The sequence below is a fragment of the Mizuhopecten yessoensis genome, unplaced genomic scaffold (assembly GCF_002113885.1).
Source record: "Mizuhopecten yessoensis strain PY_sf001 unplaced genomic scaffold, ASM211388v2 scaffold2671, whole genome shotgun sequence".
Classification (NCBI taxonomy): domain Eukaryota; kingdom Metazoa; phylum Mollusca; class Bivalvia; order Pectinida; family Pectinidae; genus Mizuhopecten; species Mizuhopecten yessoensis.
This window is the reverse complement of record NW_018404662.1, coordinates 695,594-719,340: the sequence shown is the minus strand read 5'-3', so window position 1 is coordinate 719,340 and position 23,747 is coordinate 695,594. Positions and strand designations below refer to the sequence as shown.

At 34.7% G+C, this 23,747-nt stretch overlaps 1 protein-coding gene across 1 annotated transcript; it reads left to right on the top strand.

Moving 5' to 3' along the window:
• Positions 1–1,800: 1,800 nt before the first annotated feature.
• Positions 1,801–19,516, top strand: LOC110446281 (pyruvate dehydrogenase phosphatase regulatory subunit, mitochondrial-like). Its single transcript, XM_021491344.1, has 17 exons — positions 1,801–2,225; positions 4,596–4,723; positions 5,214–5,295; positions 5,632–5,713; positions 7,126–7,207; positions 7,601–7,722; positions 8,248–8,362; positions 8,687–8,839; positions 8,969–9,093; positions 9,928–10,120; positions 10,563–10,712; positions 11,190–11,320; positions 11,791–11,939; positions 12,300–12,495; positions 16,677–16,766; positions 17,492–17,671; positions 18,141–19,516. The coding sequence occupies exons 1-17, from the start codon at positions 1,993–1,995 to the stop codon at positions 18,432–18,434; spliced, it is 2,505 nt and encodes an 834-aa protein (XP_021347019.1). The 5' UTR covers positions 1,801–1,992; the 3' UTR covers positions 18,435–19,516.
• Positions 19,517–23,747: the final 4,231 nt, after the last annotated feature.

The window sequence follows — 23,747 nt, the reverse complement described above, 5'->3', positions numbered from 1 at the left end:
TTTATATCCCGGGTCCCTACGTGGGCGCCAATATAACGGAGGTAATTATTTTTTCAATGCCTCCGCTAGGAGTCGAACCGGGACCATTGGCCTTTATAATTACTAGTCCTACGCTCTACCGAATGAGCTTAAGAGAAATTCTCCCTAGCCGAGTCGGTAGGAAACAGCTAGTATTTTACCAGGGTGACATTTGTAGAATAATTCAAAGTTTGATATTGTACTTCAAGAAAATTAGTGAAGATATTCCTTCCCATATTGTTGTGTACTTTTTCCGATATCGTTACTGAAGATATTCCTTCCCATATTGTTGTGTACTTTTTCCGAGCACTGGATAGGACGTGCTTGATCACTTCCCCATCACTGAGAGATGATGCATGTCGTGAAAATGAACAGGAAAAACTAGCTGATGACAATCGTGTTAATTTGTTTAGAATAAGTATGGATATCCCGATGATTTTCCTTAATAACATGAATTACAGATACTAGTAACGATGGGGGCTACTTGTATATGAATTACACAGTATGAACACTTGCGTAAATGTTTAAACAATACTGTACTACCTCAACAAAATATCTTGTATTTATATATCCTTATAAATCCAGACTCAGGCCTAATACAGTGCTGATTGTACATTGATTCAATAATAATACTTCTGTTATAAAACAACAATGGATAAACGAAGTGTCAAAAAATCCGTTATTCGAACTAAAAATTAAAAAAATAACGAAAAATATAAACAAAGAAAATATTTACATGGATATCATTAAAAAAGTAAAAGGTAAATTACACCAGGGTTTCCGTAAGGGTAAGTGTCATCAGCTCATCGACGATATCTGACAAGTAAATGTAGGTCAAATCAAAGTAATGTCACGTCCTCAGAGGGAGAACCTGGGGAGTGACAACAAAACATCAAGCCAGATTCAATAGCGTTATGCAAAACATCGACCTTCATTTATCACAAAGAAATATCCTATTTCCCAACAAGATCACGAGGGCGGCATTAAAAATTGTCCATATACGTTATCAACCTGCATATTTAGAATGGCTGTGTTGGTCAGTTAACCAATCCACTTCTATCACGAAAATTATAACATTAAGAGAAAACACTCGAATACCGATTCTATGGCGACATATGTCATATTCGGAGGATGCTGCTATCAAGAAAAGGAAAGTTCACAATATAAAATTCGAAATGATAATGGTACAGTTTAATAGTTATCCTTGTTCGTCCTTGTTAGCATGTTGTAAGTAAGGTTCGAGGAATTCCGCTAAAAAAGAACAGTGTTCTCGATTTCGAGCTCAGGGTTGTATAAACGATCGACGTTATCAATACATTTCTTGTTATTTCTAGGCAGCACATACATATATCTGAATATGAAATTGAAGTTCCTAGCTTTGTTTACAATTAATTGTAAGACACATGTCGAAATTATGCATGAAGTTCAAAACTTTTACATCACCTGATATCCTATTGTATATGGTTATTAAGCCTCTGCGTGGTATACAGTACGCTATCAACAAAATGTTAGGATCAGCAACAACCATGAACACAACACGGTTTGTTTTCCATTGTATATCATTTTTTTTCGCTCATGTACTTGTGTACTGAATAACAATTCCAACACATAAAGCTACCTGTAATAGCTTTACCACAGCGGACAGTGGCAGGTTCACTGCGTATTTATAAAGACTGTACATAGAAAAAGACACGTCCAATACTGGTATACTACATAGGTGATATCTAAAATTGCTCAGAGAAAATTTAGCTGTCACTGGTGTCCCTCAAGGTATGACTTAAACGTTTAGGCCGTGTGTCGTGTTTGTCTTATCTGTCGTAACACCAACTGTTCAAATGTAATGTTTATTCGAGGCCGTGTATAATGTAAACAGTATTTCATTGAACTTGTTTCTCGCTTAGTTCTACTTTAAAGGTCCAAAACGAAACCAGGGAGCAGAAAAAAACATTCACTCGACCCGTCATAATACTGACCATGTATAGGCTTATAACAGGCCGACAATTAATCCAACATAGAGTATTGAAAAGAAGCTTACACCCAAGACATTTCTGTAAAGGAAGTATATACAATGCTGTCAGTGATGGGTCTCCTGATGTACCAGCTAATGCCCGGGTCGTCATCGGTGGTGGAGGAATCGTCGGTGCCTCCGTAGCTTATCACCTTGCAGAGAGGGGCTGGACCGATGTCACGTTGCTAGAACAGGGCAGGTATGTTTATTTTGGTAGAGACCTTGAACAAGACAGTAGTTTTCAGGATTAGAGAGCCTGGAAAAGGACAGGAACCAGTCATGTATGCATCAAGCAGCCAAGAGGAACTGAACTGGTTGTATTAGAGCAGGGCAGGTTTGTATCATCTGACCAAAAGTGCTGATTTTAAGAGGAGTAGAACAAATACGTATGATCACCTGAGCATGGAGTGTCGGAACAAAATATTTGAAAAACCAATTAGACAGGGAAAACTGTCTAATGTCGTTATCAGACTGGCTGAGGATGTTACGAGATAAACATCAAACTGAGTAATGCTTGTATTACTTATAAATGTGTGAATAGTTTACTGAAAGTGTTTGTAGACACAAAGGCTGCTGTTATGTTTATGTATATCTTTACATTTGTTACTGAATATCGTTCAAAAAGTCACGAGGCTACTTGTTAGTATAAAATCGAAATAAAACTACGATATGACACAAACTTATGTATCAGTGTATCGGGTCCAAATGGAAAATAGCAGCTTGATAGACCTGCCATGACATATATAAATACGGTATATTAATAGATTAGTGTATCTCTGGTACTGACCTGGGCTTGTCCATATCTACATGATAACACAAAATCCTAAATAAACATGACGTCGACCTTCATTCAGCAGATTTTCACCCGAGTTTTATCTTAGTTCCGTATATCTGTCCATGCGTTATCGCATTCAGTTGAAGGACATTCTCTATCGTTAACATCAAATTATTTGTTAAGTTATCTCCCCTGAATTTTTAAGAAAAGGCGTTCAAATCAACCTTTTTTTAAAATGTTTCTGAGTGTAGAACTCTCTTGGGAGGATGGTATAATGTCTTGAGGTACTGTAAATCCATAAGAGGTTAAAGTGTAAAGTAAAGCAATGTTTTAGTTTACGTTATATATGACAGTGTTACTATCACACGTGCAGGTCAGGGATCGAGAAAAGAGCACACTTGCTGCATAATATGAATTGTAACTGATGTTGGGACCCCTACAGAATTGAGAATATCCTTTCTACTTTGGGACACAAATGTAACCAAAACAAAATCAGCTGCACCAAATACACACATGCACGCATACATTACACAAAGGGAGACACGTCCTTCAATGACCTTAACTGTTAACAAGACATTACACACAGGGAGACACGTACTTTAATGACGTTCACTGTTAACAGGACATTACACACAGGAAGACACGAACTTTAATTACCTTAACTGTTAACAGGACATTACACACAGGGAGACACGTACTTTAATGACGTTCACTGTTAACAGGACATTACACACAGGGAGACACGTCCTTTAATTACCTTAACTGTTAACAGGACATTACACACAGGGAGACACGTCCTTTGATGACCTTAACTGTTAACATGACATTACACACAGGGAGACACGTCCTTTAATTACCTTAACTGTTAACAGGACATTACACAAAGGGAGACACGCCCTTTAATGACCTTAACTGTTAACAGGACATTACACACAGGAAGACACGAACTTTAATTACCTTAACTGTTAACAGGACATTACACACAGGGAGACACGTACTTTAATGACGTTCACTGTTAACAGGACATTACACACAGGGAGACACGTCCTTTAATTACCTTAACTGTTAACAGGACATTACACACAGGGAGACACGTCCTTTGATGACCTTAACTGTTAACATGACATTACACACAGGGAGACACGTCCTTTAATGACGTTCACTGTTAACAGGACATTACACAAAGGGAGACACGCCCTTTAATGACCTTAACTGTTAACAGGACATTACACACATGGAGACACGTCCTTTAATGACCTTAACTGTTAACAGGACATTACACCCATGGAGACACGTCCTTTAATGACCTTACCTGTTAACAGGACATTACACACAGGGAGACACTTCCTTTAATGACCTTAACTGTTAACAGGACATTACACACAGGGAGACACCTCTTTAATGACCTTAACTGTTAACAGGACATTACACACAGGGAGACACGTCCTTTAATGACCTTAACTGTTAACAGGACATTACACACATGGAGACACGTCCTTTGATGACCTTAACTGTTAACATGACATTACACACAGGAAGACACGTCCTTTAATAACCTTAACTGTTAACAGGACGTCAAATAAAATACAACCAAACTAAAACCAATATTATTTCTGTATGCATTTAACATATCGCAATCATATATGTTTATTATTGAAGTGTATAACAGCTTATTTATATGTTTATGCATCTTTTCATTTTTTAATATATGTTTAAATTATATTTATTGCATTGCAAAATGCACGTTTATCATAGAAATATTTAAATGAATGTAAATGTCTACTCTGACTCTAGGTTAACATGCGGGACGACGTGGCACGCCGTGGGATTGATAGGTCAGGTCCGAGACACCCTGTCGACTACCAAGCTGATGGGGTACAGCAAACAACTTTACAAAAAGCTGGAAAAGGAATATGGCGTTGGTATGTAATACGTCCGCCATCCTCAATAAAAAAGAGGAAGTCGTTAAAATGTGTGGGGTGTATATATCTAGTTTTTCTCCTGAGGAATGCTGAGCAAAAATTTAAATACTTTAAATATATAGCACATCATACTTTGTAAATTTTTAAACTAGACTAAACCATTTCAACTACGATACCGACAAAAAGCAGTATGCAAAAACAAATGACAAGTCTTTCCTTAACAAGAACAAAAATAAATTCAACAATGATGTTATTTCAATGAAGTATTTATCTAATATTGTAATTACATAGGAAGAATTTTAAAGAATTCAGATTTTTTCATGATAGTTATTGTCGTATCTTAGATTTATTAACATTCCTTTAGAAAATAAAATAGAACAAATACTACCTCAGTGCCTCAAAATTAAATGGAGAAGAAATGTTCCGTCAAAACAGTTGAAACATTGATACACAGTCATAAGATAAGTATAAAACACTCTTTTATTACTAGGATTAAAGGAATGTGGAAGTATCACTGTTGCTCAGACCCCAGACAGAATGACACTTCTACGACGTAGCCAATCCATAGCCAAGTATTACATGTCATATTCAACATATATCTGGTGTATTCACGAGCTCAATTAGGTTATAATATATTACTTATATTGCATTAAACACGATTTAAATGAAAATATGTTTTTATTATCTCTATCAAAATTCAATGCAAAGTTCTCTCACTACTTATTCGCTCAATTGTACATTTGCGCATCTCTAAATCTCAAAATTCATGAAAACTGTTTGTTTTCTATACTATGAATACAACAAATTAGCTTGTTTTACAATAGATGTTATATATCAGTGGGGCCTCCTTGCTTGGGCTCTCTTCGGGCAACATGTTTTGAATCAATTATCTTTACTTTGTGTTTTAGAGCTGCTGGCGTAGAAGCAACGCTGGTGACTAAAGCCGACATACATAATCTATGTAAATGGATCAGAACAGATGATATTGAGGTAAATGCTAACATTTTTCGTTTTGTGTCGATGCATTTTCTTTGCGTCATAAACCCACATATTATTTTAAATTACCACCTCATCAGAGGTCAATAAATGTATAGTGTAATCGGATTTTATATAAAGCTATATGTTTGCCATTTGCAGTCAAAATGCCCAATATTGCTAAATGATCCTTCCTAAATAGCATTACGTGTCATGATTTATTTGCTAATGCAGGGCCTGTTATATCCATCAGAATTTTCAAAATACAGTATATATTTCCTGCTTACCGATATACTACGTAGTCTGGGTGTCCTACCAGGTATGCTTCAATCTATACAGTAAAGATCGTGACTAGGGCATTTCAGTGCCTGGCGCTGAGTGCCTTAGTAGCCGTCGTCGATATTGCGCCACTGTGTGAAATCAAGCGTGAGCAGCAGGCGACTCACAGCCCAAACAAATTCGGTGTGAACCCCAGCTTTGAAAAAAGGGAATGAGGGCTGATGGGGTTAGTTGTTATCAATCCAACAGCATAGTGGTTTTCCCCCGTAGGTTTCCCTCCAACATAAAAACAACATTTGGTCTCTACGTTATCAAACCTGTTCAGAGCTTCTTATTCTTGTTAACAATGTACAGTGGGTAAAGTAAAGATTATCGTTTTCATTATCAAAAACATGTTTACTCCTCATGTTTACTTTTCTATATGCTCTCACATAATTAAACGTTTACGCCATGCGTCTATATAGGGAAAGTAGTCATGTTTATCTAGTACACCAGTCCGAGGTAATGTTGTTTACCATACTGTACGCGATGTTGTGAATTTTCATCATAACGTTTACGTCATGCAAAGAATGTAGCCATATTTATCTGGTACACCAGTTCGAGACAATATCATTCGCGATATTGTACATTTTCGGTATAGTTCCATAATCCCATTGTTTACGATATGGATTTTTTCACATACGCTATAACGCTACCCTGCCTGGTACTATAGTATATGTCTCTAGCACACATTATGATACTTTATAAATTATTTTGTATTGCGTGACTTTTTTTAAATAAACTAAAGTAATGGTAACTACGAATCATGTTGTGAACATGAAACCTTCGAGGGGCTTTCAACAAAATTCGCAAAGGGACAGATGGGCGGATAGATATCGGGATATCTTAAATTGTATTGTATAATTATGTATTCAAGTGTGCAATTCCATGATGACTCAAACTCTGTACAAATAAATTTCCATAAAGATCTGTTTATTTAATATAGGGTGAGCCAAGTTCCTTTCCAGACAATAAATACAGGCTTTGAAGATTGCACTTTATACAGACATCATGTAATGCAAACAAGATAATGTTATGTAATGTGTATGATAACAGTGACATCAGTTACCTATTTTACAAAATGTATTTGTTGTATTGTGTAACTGTAGGGCGGATTGTGGATCCCCGGAGATGGAGCTCTGACCGCGCCAGACCTAGCTATCACGTACGCCAAGGCAGCAAAGGCAAAAGGTAGTGGCATAATGCCCTTTCATGGACTCTATTAACAAGTCTATTAAAACATCAAGAATTATCCTTTTCTCTCATAGAACACTTTCCGAGGAGAAGAATATCAAGAAACGTTGATTTTCTCTCTAAAGTATAGAATTAGCAGTGTCGTCAGGCAGATGTTTTAATATATCTGGTAGGCCAATCAAATGGCATTCATATATCCTGGTATACGTGCCCTGGCTTTTTGTACAGTATTTACATTACAGATCGAATCCAGAATTCACGTTAATACAGTAGAAACAGTAGTTCGTACGACACACCTATAACATAAACTCAGCTTTAAATTAAGGCTTCCTCATGACCGATATAACACAGTAAAACGTACCATCAATAGCAGTACAATGTTTATTTCAGGTGTACAGATCATCGAGGGCGTCAAAGTGAACAGAATTAACACATCTGATGGCCAGGTATCCGGAGTCCAGACTTCACACGGTCACATCAGCTGTGAATACTTCGTAAACTGCTCTGGACAAGTAAGCTGGACATACAATTTCCATCCTCGATATCCATGGGTTACTCTCACCTGCACCCCTGGAATATGTCATGGCAAAATTGAATGCGCAAAGATAGCTGTTTGATTGGTCTCAGGTAAAAAAATCGGACAATCGCTAGGCTGATACCTTGCCTTTGAAGATTACAAAGGAGAGACGCCCGACTTCAAAGCCTGTCATTTTTACCGTTACGTGACCGCAAGATTCTTTTGATTTAAATCAAAGGATGGAACTAGTCTCCTTGTCTCATCAACAAGGTTGCACACACTGAGCCTTCAAATTTGCTATGACATATTCCAGGGGTGCAAAGAGCGAAAGTGAGCGTAACCCCTGGATATCGAGGATGTACAATTCTGTGATGTACTGTTGGACGTAGTTACACTTTCAACCAATTTATAAACAATTAAACTAAACCAATCACATTCGATTTCATCAGACAGTTTTGAGAATTACAAACCAAAACAAATCATAGTCCCCTTCTAATATATAATTTGATTACTGTTACAGTGGGGTAGAAATCTCGGACGACTATCTGACCCACCAGTAAACATACCCCAGCATCCTCTTGAACATTTCTACATTGTGAGTCAGCCCATCGAAGGCCTCGACCGGATGATGCCAGGTAAGTTATTATACGTGATTTATCGCGACTTTGAACCAAAAAATGACGAATTTATCAACATCTTGAAGTCTCTAATTCAAACGAGTATGCTGTCTGTTGTCACTATAGTAAAATCAGTATTTGATAGCTATAATATCGTTCTATTGGTCGTCAGGTTACATCAAAGAATCCAATTCGTCAATGGAAAGGAGCAAGGATTTTCATCGATAACTCCAGTTTGTAATTTCAGTTTAAAAAAAATAGTTACGTATAGATAAATTACAAAATGTACACAACATACCCCTGCTAATAGTTCCTTTTATATTGATTGTGACATCATGACAGTTGTGAGAGACTACGATGGCTTGATATACGCACGTGAGTGGAGCGGCGGAATAATGACCGGAGGGTTCGAACCTAAAGGAAAGCCCGTGTTCGGGGAGGCGGTGCCAGACAAGTTTGAATTCCAACTACTGTCCGAAGATTGGGACCACTTCCGTATGTTTATCAATCAGTGTATCATAACAAAAATCACGTTGTCTTTTATTGTCGAATTGTATTTCCATTTTCTGTTATTTATGATGGTTTGACGTTGGATGTTACACTGTTCCGGTTCCGTACTTCCAGAGGTTCTGATGGATGGGATACTGAACAGATTCCCGATACTGGAGACGACACAGATCAGACAGTTCGTGAACGGGCCGGAGTCCTTTACTCCAGACAATATGTGGAATGTGGGAGAATCTGCCGAGGTGCTTTATCTCTAATATGCCTATCAATGTTATGTAGAAATATTATTCAATACAATGTAATGTTTCGTTACCATAAATTATAACAATAAATTTTGATGCCAGATAATCATAGCAAATAAAGAGGTAAATGCGGAAATATTCGGGAACATTTTAACTATCTAATTAAATAGTAACACATCTCTCCCTAGTGGAAATGGCAATTTATGAAATAAATGCTCCTCTGAATCAAGTACACTACTGGGTTTATAATGAAACAGAACAAATAAACAGTGTACAGTTATCCTTCTTATCACTCACAAAGAAAATAAATTTCGAAATAGAAAATAGTCAACAACCTACTAAACCAGGGATTCCATCCTGGGAGCTGCAAATGTACACTAAGTTCCAAGTTCTATATTATATTTCATTCCACGAATAAAGACGTGCTCACAGTGTCTAAGTGACAAGTGACCTATATATTGTCCTGGACTTGACGGCGGCACATCACTTTGGCGCCACATGTGGTACAGGAAACGCCCAGCCTTCCACAGAGTCTAGATTTCCCTTGAGCTTTTTAAGCGAGGAGTTCGTGATGGCTCTCCCCTTGTTTCGCTATCCAGTTATAATTTATGTAGTTCCTTTTGTCCAACCGTATCGACTAAGTGAATATTGCCCTTGTGTTGACGACATGGCATATTATTTGGTATTAACATCAGAAATAAGTTACCAGATATAGATAAGTCTGATAGAGCTGAGTAATCTAGCAAAATATATTCAATGCTTTATTCTCATTTCTTGTACAATAGGGTGTGGGATTAACCAGATATCTCTTATATGTACTACATGATCTTATAGGTGAAGAACTATTTTGTGGCTACGGGTATGGGATCAAATGGTATAGCGGGGTCGGGAGGACTTGGCCGACATATGGCTGAGCTCATCTCTGGGGAGCCGACCTCCGTCAACCTGTCCTCCGTTGACGTAAAGAGACACGCGCAACAACAGGGCGATATACACTATCTTGCCAACAGATGTGCAGAAGTCATAGGTATGCTGTCGATATTGTTTGTTACAATAATGTACTTTCTTCGGCCTTTTATAATCAATGACAAAGAAGTAATGAATCATTTTATGGAACATAGTTATGAAATAAGAATACTGACATAGCAAAGAGAGAAGCAAGATGCTGTACAATCATACCGTATGTCATTTTATTGTTTTAAAAAATACTGTGTACGTTATGTCTTCTCTCCGATGAGTTTTAAAACACAAGGAATAAAGAATCTGAAAAATCTTAAATTAATTGTCCGCAATGTCTGATTGTATGAACACTGATCAAAGTGTGCCTCAAAGATAACGCCATTATCAACCAATTTTCTAGATTTTCGTCTTCCATAATAAATGCTACTGAGAGAAACAGTTAAAAGTCATCTTTCTGCCCATTGACAATTCTTCATGTTCACTATTTCGGTATGTTATTTGCTATGTAGGTCGGTACAAACTGAAATATCCAGACGACCAGTACAAGACCGCCAGGGAACTTCTGGTTTCTCCTCTTCATTCTAAACTCATGGCAAATGGGGCATGCTTTGGAGAAGAGAGTGCCTATGAAAAGCCTTTGTGGTTTTCGGACAACCAAGGTAACCGTTCATTGTGTTAAAATTTAAGAATGCTTCAAACTTTAAAGCTTTCTTAACAGAATATGAGAAATAAAAAACGGCTTTGCCAAAATACAGACGTACAGACTATTCAATATTTATTGTAGCAGCGTTGTCACTGTGAAAATGTTCATGACGTGAATAAATTGATAAACAAAACGTTAAAACCATCCAGTTTTGCAGTATACTATAATGCAAATACGAACTGAAATTTTTATAAGGAACAGTTTCCGCATTATATAAACTCAATTTCCATTAAATAATGCAATTGGACTTAATTTAATGTAAAGTTTATACAAAGGCCAACAACACATTTTTTTTCAAGCTGATTGAGCTTTATTTATATTTTGCCATTTTATAATTTTATACGAATTTCAGCTCAGCTTGAGATAAAGTGTGTTTGTCATATTGAAACCCAGTTATACATGTTGCGCTGATTTGTATCATAATTTATTCTAGCTCCATACAATACAGCCAAGGGCACGTTCGGGAAACCCTCTTGGCTAGAGCCGGTAAGGGCTGAGTACTTGGCATGCAAGAACCACGTGGGGATGTTCGACGTTTCGTGCTTTACACAAATTGAAATCAAGGTATTCATGTTAACACAGTATGCATGTGATAATTTCCCTTTAATTTTAATAAGTAAAATCGATGTCATGATTAGGATTGCCTTGCAGACATTATTCTGTGTCGTTAATATTTACCATCCATACATTCAGTCCTCATTACCACTTGCGTGTGAAAAAAGGAAATAAATGAGTTTTCTTTATTGTGGAATAATATAAGAACATTTGTCGTAAAAGCAATATCTGAAAAATGAATTAATGATTAAAAAATAACAAAATGCTGTAGTATCATACTGTTTAAATTTTGTTTAAAAATGTACACCTGTTTGTTCAGTTTGACAGCTATCAATGTAGAGAGATTCATTTGACATACACATGGACACTGTAAAGTGCGAATTGAGATATTTGATTGTTTAGTCATAATAGTATGTACATAGTATTATATTTAAAATTCTACTACTGAACCAGTTGTTAATTGTGATTCTTACTTGAAGTCTGCAGGTTCCGAGGCATTAGATGCTCTACAGACTCTCGTATATAGCTACATATCTGGCAAGGAAGGGGAAGTCACTCGAACAGGCATGCTCAATCCTCGCGGTGGCTTTGAACTCGTTTGTGATATTGTCACAACAAAAAGTAACAGGTGAAGTTATTTCTATAACTATCGGTTATATACACCATTGTCTATTTGACAATTTTATCCTTTAAGAAATTGAAACAATGGAATTGTATAATTTAATAAAAAGAGGTAAAAGTTTATTAATTAATATTTGTACCGTAATATGAATTTGTTTTCTTTTGAAAAAATGAAGCTAGAAGAATTTTTGAAAATGAGAATAAGATAAACTTTCATAAAGCAATAAAAATAATCATCATGTAGTTTAAATAAATTATAACAGTAATTTTGACGTCAATAGCATCTGTTGTCACATATTTATTTAAACTTCAAAACGGATGTTTAATGAAAAAGAAATAAACCAGTACAGTTTACGATTTTTTCCAGTTTTATTTTGCTATGTCCCTCACCTCAAAAGGCTCGATGTCTCACATGGGTACGACGGCATATTCCCAAAGCTGTACAGGTGACCGACGTCAGCGGCACATATGCTGCGTTACATCTTATTGGCGAAAACGTCCTTAAAATGTTATCAGAAGTCACTGATGATATGACATCAATTAGTCTCCAATCTAATTCACAGGTAATTTGTGTCTTCCATTCGCGTTTTACAAAAATGACAATCTTCAACAATATTAACGTTTTCATAAGTAATTGCTCAGTATCAAGACATCAAAAATACGTTTTAAGTATACTTCTAATGATTTTGTTTGCGATAAATTATACAGGAAATTCAAAGTTAAATGATAATGTACGTTAGTCGCAATATAGTATATAAGTACATACTTAACAGTAACAATAAAGTGCATAAATCTACAGTAATAATGTGCAATGTAGTAAAAAGATATACATTACACTATTAATAGTATAACTTATCATTCTTTTTAGTTACACAGTTTATTATTCTATGCCTCTGTTTTAATGTTGAAAGTAATCCTGGACCGTTACACAATCTTAATATGGTTCACCTTAATGTTCGATCCCTTAGAAACAAAACTTCCTGAATTGAAACTGAACTTGAAAGTAACGATAAAGTATGCCTGACTGAATCACATTTCAATCCATTGATAAGCAACACTGACATTCAAATACACTCCTTTACTCATACTCCTCATCTTGGTTGTTTGTATAGACGAGACAGTAACATTGACTACTGCAACAAACTTGATGATACATTAACTAGAGCTGCTGATACTTCTATGGATGTTGATATGTTAAACTTACCATTAAATTATCACTTATCAAGACTCCTTATCAAACATAATCTGTCTAGTTTTATTAATGAACCTACACGAATAACACCTGACAGTGTCACATTCATTGATATTATATTTTCTAATAACAGAAACATAATTAAAAGTGCCTATGTATCACCACCATTCTGTAGTGACCACTTATCAGTTCATGCCCAACTTTCTGTTAACATAGTTAAACAAGTGAGCTATAAAAAGGCCATTCTGAAATATGATGAAGCTGATTTTGAAAGTATGAATAAAGCTCTTTTTAATGTTGATTGGTTCAATTTATCATTGAATCAGGACACTGAGCTATTTAATGCTTCTATATAATTAATTGTTTAACGGAACATGTCAAAAAATGTATTCCCACAAAGTGATAACAGTCCGCCCAAATGATAAACCATGGATGAACAACACCATTAGACTTAAGATGAGAAGCAGAATACGCAAAAAGGCTAAAATAAATAATAATCCTCATTAATGGCACCGATTTCGTATTCTTAGAAATGAAACTATTGACCTGATTCGAGAAGCAAAGGCAAATTACATAAACAAACCTTGAAAATTCACTAAATGATAGTATGGTCCCTCCAGATAAATGGTGGAAGATAGCAAAATCTATCACTAACTTTTCTAACAAATCCTCCTCTATCCCCCCTCTTGAATCTAACAATCTGGTCATTCACCATCCAATTGATAAAGCTGAAATCCTAAACAGTCACTTTACTAATATCTCTACATCATCACCTGACCTTGAACTCCCTCAAACAGCACAACATTTCACCCCCTTTTCACTAACAAATATCCATGTGATTCAAAAAGATGTCTCTGACCTAATTAATAGTCTTAATGTTAATAAACCACCAGGTCCTGATGGTGTTATCCGTAAAATTGTTAAAAAGCTAAGTTCCTCTCTGAGATTACCCCTCACACTATTATTTAGTAAATCTTTAGAATCAGGGACTTTACCAAATATTTGGAAACAAGCAAACATTAATGTTATTTATAAAGGAAATGGTTCAACCAATGATGTTTCAAACTATAGACCTATCTCAATAATTTCTGGTCTTAGTAAATTGATGGAAAAAAATATGTTCAAATATCTTTATAATTACCTAGTTGAAAATTCTATTATAACTAAGCATCAGTCAGGATTTACAGTAGGTATTCTACAGTAAATCAATTATTGTTAATATATAATGAAATTGTTAGTAATATGGACCAGGGAAAGGAGTTTAGGTTTATATTTTGTGACATCAATAAAGCTTTTGACCGTGTGTGGCACCAAGGTCTTCTACATAAACTAAAATACTATGGTTTTGCTGGAATTTTACTTATCTGGTTCCAAAATTATCTTTCAGACAGAATGCAAAGAGTTAGTACTGAGTGTTATCTTTTTCAATTCAAGGTTATTAATGCAGGGGTACCTCAAGGATCTGTCCTTGGCCCACTTCTCTCTCTTCTTTTCATCTATGATATCACCGAAAATGTTTCTACTAATATCAAGCTTTTTGCAGACGACACCTCCCTTTATGTAATTATAGAAGAAGACCCAGCTCAAGCAGCACAAGCACTAACAACTGACCTTACTACCATGAATGAATGGGCAAACACATGGGATATAAAATTTAACCCTAATAAAACTAAATCAGTTATATTTTCAAGGAAACATAACACAAATCAATCCACTTTAACTTTTTAAAACAGCCAAATTACAGACACTACATCACATACACACTTAGGACTTACCCTTAAAGATGATGCATCATGGAAACAACATATTCAGAACATATTTGAAAAAGCTTACAACATTCTTCGTTACATAAAAGCTAAAGTAAATCGAAAACCATTAATTATAATTCATACTGCATTTATTAAACCAATTTTGGAATTTGCTGACATAGTTTGGGATAACTGCACACAATAATCAACAGATCTTCTAGAATCTATAAAATTAGAAGCAGCTAGAATTATAACAGGCCTTCGCTCAGGAACATCACAAAATAAACGTTATACCGAACTTGGTTGGGAAACTCTGGCTGCCAGAAGAGAGAAACACAAATATATCATGATGTATAAATTAATGCATGGACTCTCACCGCAATAATTAGATGTGTTGATCCCCTTTACAAACAATCCTAATGAAAATCATTATTCTCTCCGACAAACTAGACTTTTAACCCACCAATATGCAGAACTAATAACTACTTTGACAGCTTTTTTCCTTCCATGTGCCTCACAGCTAACAACACCGATACTAATCTTTTAAATGGCTGTTAGATAAAAATACTATAACTGATGGTAAATCTGTTCAAATTTTCAAAACTGAAGGTGATAGAAGGGCAAACATTATTCTTTCCTAACTCAGAAATTATTGTAGTGACTTAAAGTTTGATTTGCATCATGCCAACCTAACTGAAAGTCCAGTATGTACTTGTTCAGATGAATTGGAAACAGTCTCTCATTTTTTTCTAGAATGTCCTATTTACTATGATTTGCGGATTAATTTGTTCAACTCACTCATTAATTATGCATTTGAGCATTAGCATATCGGTATTGACATTATTTTACATGGCTGTCCTAATTGTGAAGGTAATACAAACAGACTTATGCTTCGTGATATACATTATTTTATAGGGAAATCTAAACGTTTTAACTTTTACAAGATCTAGAAAGCCATTATATTGACAAAAACTGTAATTTTCTATGAAAACAGTTGAACATGGTTGTGAATTTATTTGATTATGTAATAAATACATATTTTCATTTATTTATTTTGTGCTCCTCTACACAATGTTTAACTTATACTTTTGATAAATGTACATATCGGGTTAATTATGTAGATTAAATAGTTACATATAAATAAATTAATGCACATTTTAGGTGGTGATGACCTGTGCAGTACTTGCACATAGACTTTTGTTATATCTACCTAACTGTATCGAATGTTAAATAGTAACTCATATGTACACGTGTAATTATGATACATGTTTGTGTGTGTGTGTCTTTGCCGGTGTGTGTATGTCCTATGTTGTATTGTAAGTAATCAAAAGTGAGTTACCTCCCTTTAATTACATTATCGTTTACATTTATGTAATTTCATTTCAAAATATCTATAAAATATGTTTAGCTATAGTTCTATAATATTCTTGCAATTCTCTTGTCACCTATGGAAAGAATTTATATAGGCTTGCCTGTTATTCGATCCATTTGACCATAACACCATGTCAATAAAATCTGTTGAAATGAAATAATAATATCGAAAGTGAGATAGTCCCGAAATACGCTTCCTACTTGTCAAAAGTTTCTTAGATTTTAAACGGTATAAGAAAGTTATTTAGAAAACAATATACAAAATACATTTTAATGAATGAACGTGGGGTTTTTTTCTCAGAAAATGCTATTTAAATTTATAATAAAAATATATAAAACAAATCTCACATGCACTGCCTTAATTGCTAGTATGATTAAGTATACCATGTACTTTTTCAATCTTTGATTTCTTTTAAAACATTCAATATTTCAGATGGTCAACATCGGACAGACCAAGGATATTGCAGTACTAAAACAGAATCTAGCCGGGATGGTTGGAACCACTCTCCTTGTCCCATCACAGGTGAGTAAATTATGAAGAAATGAAGAGTTAACTGCGAACGCCTAAAATGTTTCTTTTGGCAATTACGTTAGATAATATTAACATTGAATGCCATATCTGGGTTGTGGAATCTGTATCGCTCTATCAGCAACAACGCTATTTCAATGATTTTTTAAGAAGCCATCATGTGATTGGTTGTTATACATGTAGGATGGAGTTGTATGTGAATATTTTCGCGCCTTTAACGTTGCTGAAATATATATAATGTTATTATATATTCACTTGTGTATAGCTTCACCCTGATTTAGTGCGCGTAAAGTTAGTGGAAATGTGCGCAGTACAATCACTCAATCAAACAAAATTCCCAGATTTTAATATACAATAGATCATAGGATGCAAGTAAGATAAACAACACGGAAAGGATGGTATTAGAGTTGGGTCATAAAAAGAGTTATATAAAGCAAGAGTAAAGATAAACAACATGGAAAGGATAGTATTAGAGTTGGGTCATAAAAAGAGTTATATAAAGCAAGAGTAAAGATAAACAACATGGAAAGGATAGTATTAGAGTTGCGTCATAAAAAGAAAAACGCTAAAGTATTGCAATGGGGAAAACAGATCCATAATGGTTTATTTATCGTCTCCTAGTGTTAAAATTATGTGATAAAATACAGGAGGTTAATATTTTTCTTCTAAAACTGATAGGATAAAATAATTATTCAAATGCCCTGTTTTAAATATAACAGGGAGCAGTAGACGTTTATGACACGTTGATGAACGTGGGAGAGAAATATGGCATCAGGAACGCTGGCCACCATACACTAAGGTTATTGCAGACCGAGAATGTCTACCCCCAGTGGCTGAAAGACTTTACGTCCGGCACCACACCAATGGTGACCGGCATGGCGGACATGGTCGATTTTCAGGTGAATATGCTTCGGGATTGTTTCATGGTTTGTTATGATTTTTCGTTCATGTTTTACCCACAAAATATAATCTACTTCTGAGATACAGTAGAAGTTTCATTTTTGATACTTAATTTGTACGTCTGCTTAGTTCCACTATTTCTATCCACTTTCCAGTTTGAGTATTCATTATGTGATTTTCTCCATTGCAATAACATGAATTATGCCTTGTATATTTGTTTCTATCTTACTGCATTGTTGAATACGGTACTAGTATTTATTTTTTGTTTAAATTAATCAAATCTTCTCATTTTAAGCTCTTTAGTCACTTTCAGTCACTGTTTGTATTTCTTCCTATTTGTCAATATTATATTATCAAAGTGTATCTTGCGAGATTTTCTTAAACGTCTTCGCAGGAACGATTATTTTTTGAATTCTATATTTAAATATGTGGTGAGGCAAATTACCTGGGGTTTCAATTGAATTTCAGAAGACATCCTTTATCGGAAAGGAAGCACTAATAGCAGCAAGCAACAAGACAGATGCCACTATAGTATGTCTGGAGTTGGAAGACTTCTGTGTTGAAGAGGACTCTTGGGTTTGGGGAGGGGAGCCGATCTACTGTGATGGCAGGGTAGCAGGTTCCGTATCCTCCACGGGTTTCGACTTTACCAAGAACACAGTGTTGTGTATGGGAACTGTGTCGCTGGCCAAAGATAAACTAAGCTCCAAGTCATTCCAAGTGGATGTCTGTGGCAAATCTTACAAAGTAGCTTTGAAGTGACTTTTTTGAGTTCAATAAATACGATGGTTGTGGAGGTAGTGTCTTACATATCCGTGTAGATTTGACAATAAAGTCTTCTAAGTTTTCACTGCTTCCAGTCCGGATAATTTTAAAGCCATATCAGATAAGACCAGTAGATAATGGTTGCTTCATTAAATTCGTATGTATTTTTTTAAAATTATTATTAGCAAATAGTTTCCAAACAACATACAATAATAAAACCGAGAGTTTGATAGGTGTGATAACCGACCATCTCAGGTAGGTTAACGTTTTCTTCAATAGCATCCATATAAGGATGGATATCACACAAATAGAACGTGTATTAAACTCTGAAAAAGCACCAGCGTGTTTACCACATCTATTTAACATGATTTGTTGGAAGTGTTGCAAGGCAATCAGATACAGATGCTATGAAAACGATCAACAGAATTCATATATAATGCTTATGGAATTTTGAGTGTCCCGCACAACTAAGATAACGTGATAATGGAAATGTAACTTGGATATAGTTATCATGGAAACGTTCCACAGAACTATGATACAGTGGTCATGGAACCCTTCCATATAACTCATTTATAGCGGTCGTGGAAACGTTCCAAGAAACTGAGACGAAATAGTCATGGAAACACAGATGCAGTGAGAATGGAAGTATTCCACGCGACGTCTATAATATGGTAACGGAGATGTGCCAATGATCTTAGATATATAGTGGTTGTAGACATGTTTTACAGAGACTGGGCAGTTTTTTTATAGGAGGAAAGCGCCTTGGATTGCAATTAATGGATTTTCTTTATTCAACTTGGATATATTAAATTCAGAACAAATCTACAATTTATTGGTATATAAACAATATAATAATTAATGAATGAATAGCAATGATGTATATGTGCAATAAAACAATTATGGCATGCTATTGTTAAGAGCATAAACTAAATAGTAATATTTTACTGAAAAATTAAAACCAGTTTTTAAAAATGACTTCGTGTTCATTCATGTGTTGTGTATCCACAGACAAGTAAACTCGGTATCTTATATATGTGCCTGGATATAACCTTGCTCACATGTATTGTCGAGTAAAGTGGAGCATGTCATGGAAACAGAAAAATGCGTTGTTCTTTATGTCATATTCTAAATGTTATATTTATTGTTAAGTTATCAAAATTGAGAAAGTCCACTGCTCCTTATCAATATATTATTCATTTATCACTGTTCGTAGATATCTTCCTTCACCGATCCATTGTCCATTATTTGCCTGCAAAGCTGTGTCATTCATATCGAGTGTAAATGTCATATCAACACAGTTCACTAAACATACTATTTCTCAATTTTGATATCATAAAAGTAAAAGTATGATTATTTTAAGTCCTCATTTATTTCAAACTAAACCACTAACAGGTAAACAAGAGGCCTGACATGTGCCTCACCGTACCTCGCACGGTCTGTTTCTTGTTACAGTGACCTTGACCTTAGGAACATTTTAAAATTCCATGGATATCACCGTGTGTCACCATGCCAAATTTAAACAGATTAGTCTTTCGGTTTCCGAGATAAGGACCGTACACTCCCTTTGAATATTTAAAACATCAGCGACATTGACATTGATCTTAGAATGTTTTCAAATCCCTATTGAACATTTACATATCGCAGTGTATCACCTTGTCAAAATATAAAAAGATAACTTTAGTATTCTGAGATAAATTCCGGGAACGAAAATGTTGATAGAGAGATTACTATACTGGGCACTCCAAACGCCGATTCGGGGCCATATTTAGTGTATGTTTCGTGTATGTTTGGTAATAAATAAATCAACCATCTGGAATAAAGTGTCAGCGGATTCTAACGTTACCTAGAACGTCAAAATATTAATGAAATCAACACAAGGGCCATTAGCATTTAGAGTCTATACGAATGTCATCTGAATTTGACGGGGTTACATATTAATCCATTTATCATTTTTGTTCATATCAATCGATTGCTCAATTGTTTTCTTATAATCCATGTCTAATTTTCCAAATTATTATTTTTTGTTTAATATTGGTCCTTCCCAATAGAGTGTTCATTATTTGTCCTTATCAATCAACAAATCTATATTTATCCTTATCAGTCAATTCCTCCTTTCTTGAATTAATTAATTGTCAATTGTTTGTCCTTGTAAATCCATTGTTCATTTTCAATATTATTCTTTTGTCCTGTTTTAGACTGAACAACTCTATTGCCCATTATTTGTCTTTATCCACCCATTGTTCTTTATTTGTCTTTATCCACTCATTGTTCATTATTTGTCTTTTTCATCCCATCGTTTATTATTTGTCTTTATCAGCCCATTGTTTATTGTTTGCCTTTATCAGCCCATTGTTAATTATTGTCTTTATCAGCCCATTGTTTATTATTTGTCATTATCCACCAATTGTTCATGATTTGTCTTTGTCCGCCTATTATTCATTATATGTCTTTATTCATCCATTGTACATTATTTGTCCTATCCATTCATTGTTCGTTATTTGTCTTTATCCACCCATTGTTAATTATTTGTCTTTATCCACTCATTGTTCATTATTTGTCATTATCCGCCCATTGTTCATTATTTATCTGTATCTGCCCATTGTTCATTATTTGTCTTTATCCACGCATTGTTCATGATTTGTCTTTGTCCGCCTATTATTCATTATTTGTCTTTATCCATCCATTGTTCAGTATTTGTCATTATCCACTTATTGTTCATTATTTGTCTTAATCCACCCATTGTTCATCGTGTCTTTATAAATCCATTGTTTATTATTTGTCTTTATCCACCCATTGTTCAGTATTTGTCATTATCCGCCTATTATTCATTATGTCTTTATTCATCCATTGTACATTATTGGTCTTGTCCTTCATTGTTCGTTATTTGTCTTTATCCACCCATTGTTCATTATTTGTCTTTATCCACCCATTCTTCATGATTTGTCTTTATCCACCCATTGTTCAGTATTTGTCATTATCCGCCTATTATTCATTATGTCTTTATTCATCCATTGTACATTATTGGTCGTGTCCTTTCATTGTTCGTTATTTGTCTTTATCCACCTATTGTTCATTATTTGTCTTTATCCACCCATTCTTCATGATTTGTCTTTATCCACCCATTGTTTATTATTTGCCTTTATAGGCTAGTTGCTCATGTTTATATTAAGGTTCAACAAGTCCCCTAAAAGAGGTAATAGTCACCCTTAATTTCAACCTCATGACAAGTCATATTCAAATACCTTTATCACAAATCGGAATATATATATATGTAATTTAAATATATTGAACTTGTACATGAGCTATTAAAAAGGTATATAACCAGGTCAACGAAGTCAAAAATACAGCATTAAGGCTGATGTAATGATAAAAGTTGCTCACCTGATTTATAACATGTCAATCTCTAAAGCGACTCAACTGAATGTTACGAAATGACATGTTATTTGAAGATCATTTATATACCTAAGTCATGCGGGGCTTTATTTATCTTTAACTATGTGTGGAGAGGCATACCGGCCTCCTCACAAGAAGGTGATTGTTGCTATGGGAATGTACAAAAATCATAGTAAAACGTCCGCGTAACATATTTTACCGGTATATATATGTAAAATTATAGACTTTTGACCATAAATACAACTTTAACTTCATTTAAAATGTCCTTTCTAAACATACAATGTTGTAATAAAAGAGCTAGACTTGTTGTAAACATTATCGTACTTTTCAGCTTCAATGTTTATAACATGTCTAGCGCATTCATATAATCATATAATGTTATCAAATGGCACATCATCTAAAGTTCATTTATCGATCAAGGTTACTTAGTCATTGTTTTCTTATTTAAAATTTGCTAAAATGTATTACCAGGAGATTTTTATTAGGATTTTAGTGGTTTCGCATGGCAACATCAATCTTTATTTGTGGTCGGAATTCCTCTCAACAGCTAGTAAAAGAGAAATAAAACTCCGCATGACCTAGGTATTAAATAGATTGCCATGTTATAAGTCCAGTGAGGTATTTTTTTGAAACATCAGCCTTAATGCGTTTTTTTGACTACTATATATTTTTTGTATGGCCAATGTACAAGTTCAATATATAGACAAATAACATACGTGAGTTCCGATTTGTAATTGAGGTCTTTGAACATGACTTACCAGGGGGTTGGAATTTTAGTTGACTACGTCATCTTTTAAGGGGCTTGTTGAACCTTAACCCTTTGGTATTTTTGTCAAATTATTGCTCATTTCCAATATTAGTCTTTATAACTCTATCGCTCTTTGTTTGCCTTTATCAGCCCATTGTTTAATTTTTGTCTTTATCAGCCCATTGTTTATTTTTTGTCTTTATCAGCCCATTGTTTATTGTTTGCCTTTATCAGCCCATTGTTTATTATTTGTCTTTATCAGCCCATTGTTTATTGTTTGCCTTTATCAGCCCATTGTTAATTATTGTCTTTATCAGCCCATTGTTTATTATTTGTCTTTATCAGCCCATTGTTTATTTTTTGTCTTTATTAGCCCATTGTTTAATTTTTGTCTTTATTAGCCCATTGTTTATTATTTGTCTTTATCAGCCCATTGTTTATTATTTGTCTTTATCAGCCTATTGCCCATTTTCACATTATTATTCTATTATTTAACAGTGGTCTTTATCAATCCACGGTTCATAGTTTGTCCTTATCAATCCATTTTTCTTGTTTACCTGTTTTATTCTATTATTCAATGATCAAATTCATTAATCATCATTCGCTTTGGCCCTTCAAATCCATCATTCAGTTCATCCTTTTTTTATTCTATTGCTTAATAGTGGTCTTTACCGATCCATCTATCCTCATTTGTCCTTAACAATATATTATTCGTTTTGACTTTGTCGGTTCGTTGTTCAATATTTTTTCCGTACTAGTCAATTTGTTGGTTTTGTTCCTTTCAATCCATTATTCCTTTTTGCTCCAACCACTTCCTTATCTTATTATTGTTCTTTAGCTGTACGTTTCAATGTGTTTCACAGTTCATTGTGGGCTTATCCAGTGATTGTTAATAGTTTTACGAGTAAATTTATTTTTCCTGTTTGTGATTTACACTGTATTTTTGTTTCTCTTTTAAACTATATTTTGCCATTTTACCAAAAACAACCGATCCAGCATGTGTCGGGCTCTACACTATCCAAAATATCATTGCAAAGGGTTCTCTATAGTCCATCCTCGATACACCAGGATTTACGCTCAATTTCGCACCCCTGGAATATGTAATACCGACAGTCAAAGCTTGGTGTGCATTGCCTTTTGATGAGACAAATAGGATAGTTTGATCCTTT

Coding starts and splice junctions, on each gene's coding strand:
- LOC110446281 (XM_021491344.1), top strand. CDS start 1,993: ATGTATAGGCTTATAACAGGCCGACAATTAATCCAACATAGAGTATTG. Junction 7,723..8,247: donor TCGTAAACTGCTCTGGACAA/GTAAGCTGGACA, acceptor TTACTGTTACAG/TGGGGTAGAAATCTCGGACG. Junction 17,672..18,140: donor CGGACATGGTCGATTTTCAG/GTGAATATGCTT, acceptor ATTGAATTTCAG/AAGACATCCTTTATCGGAAA.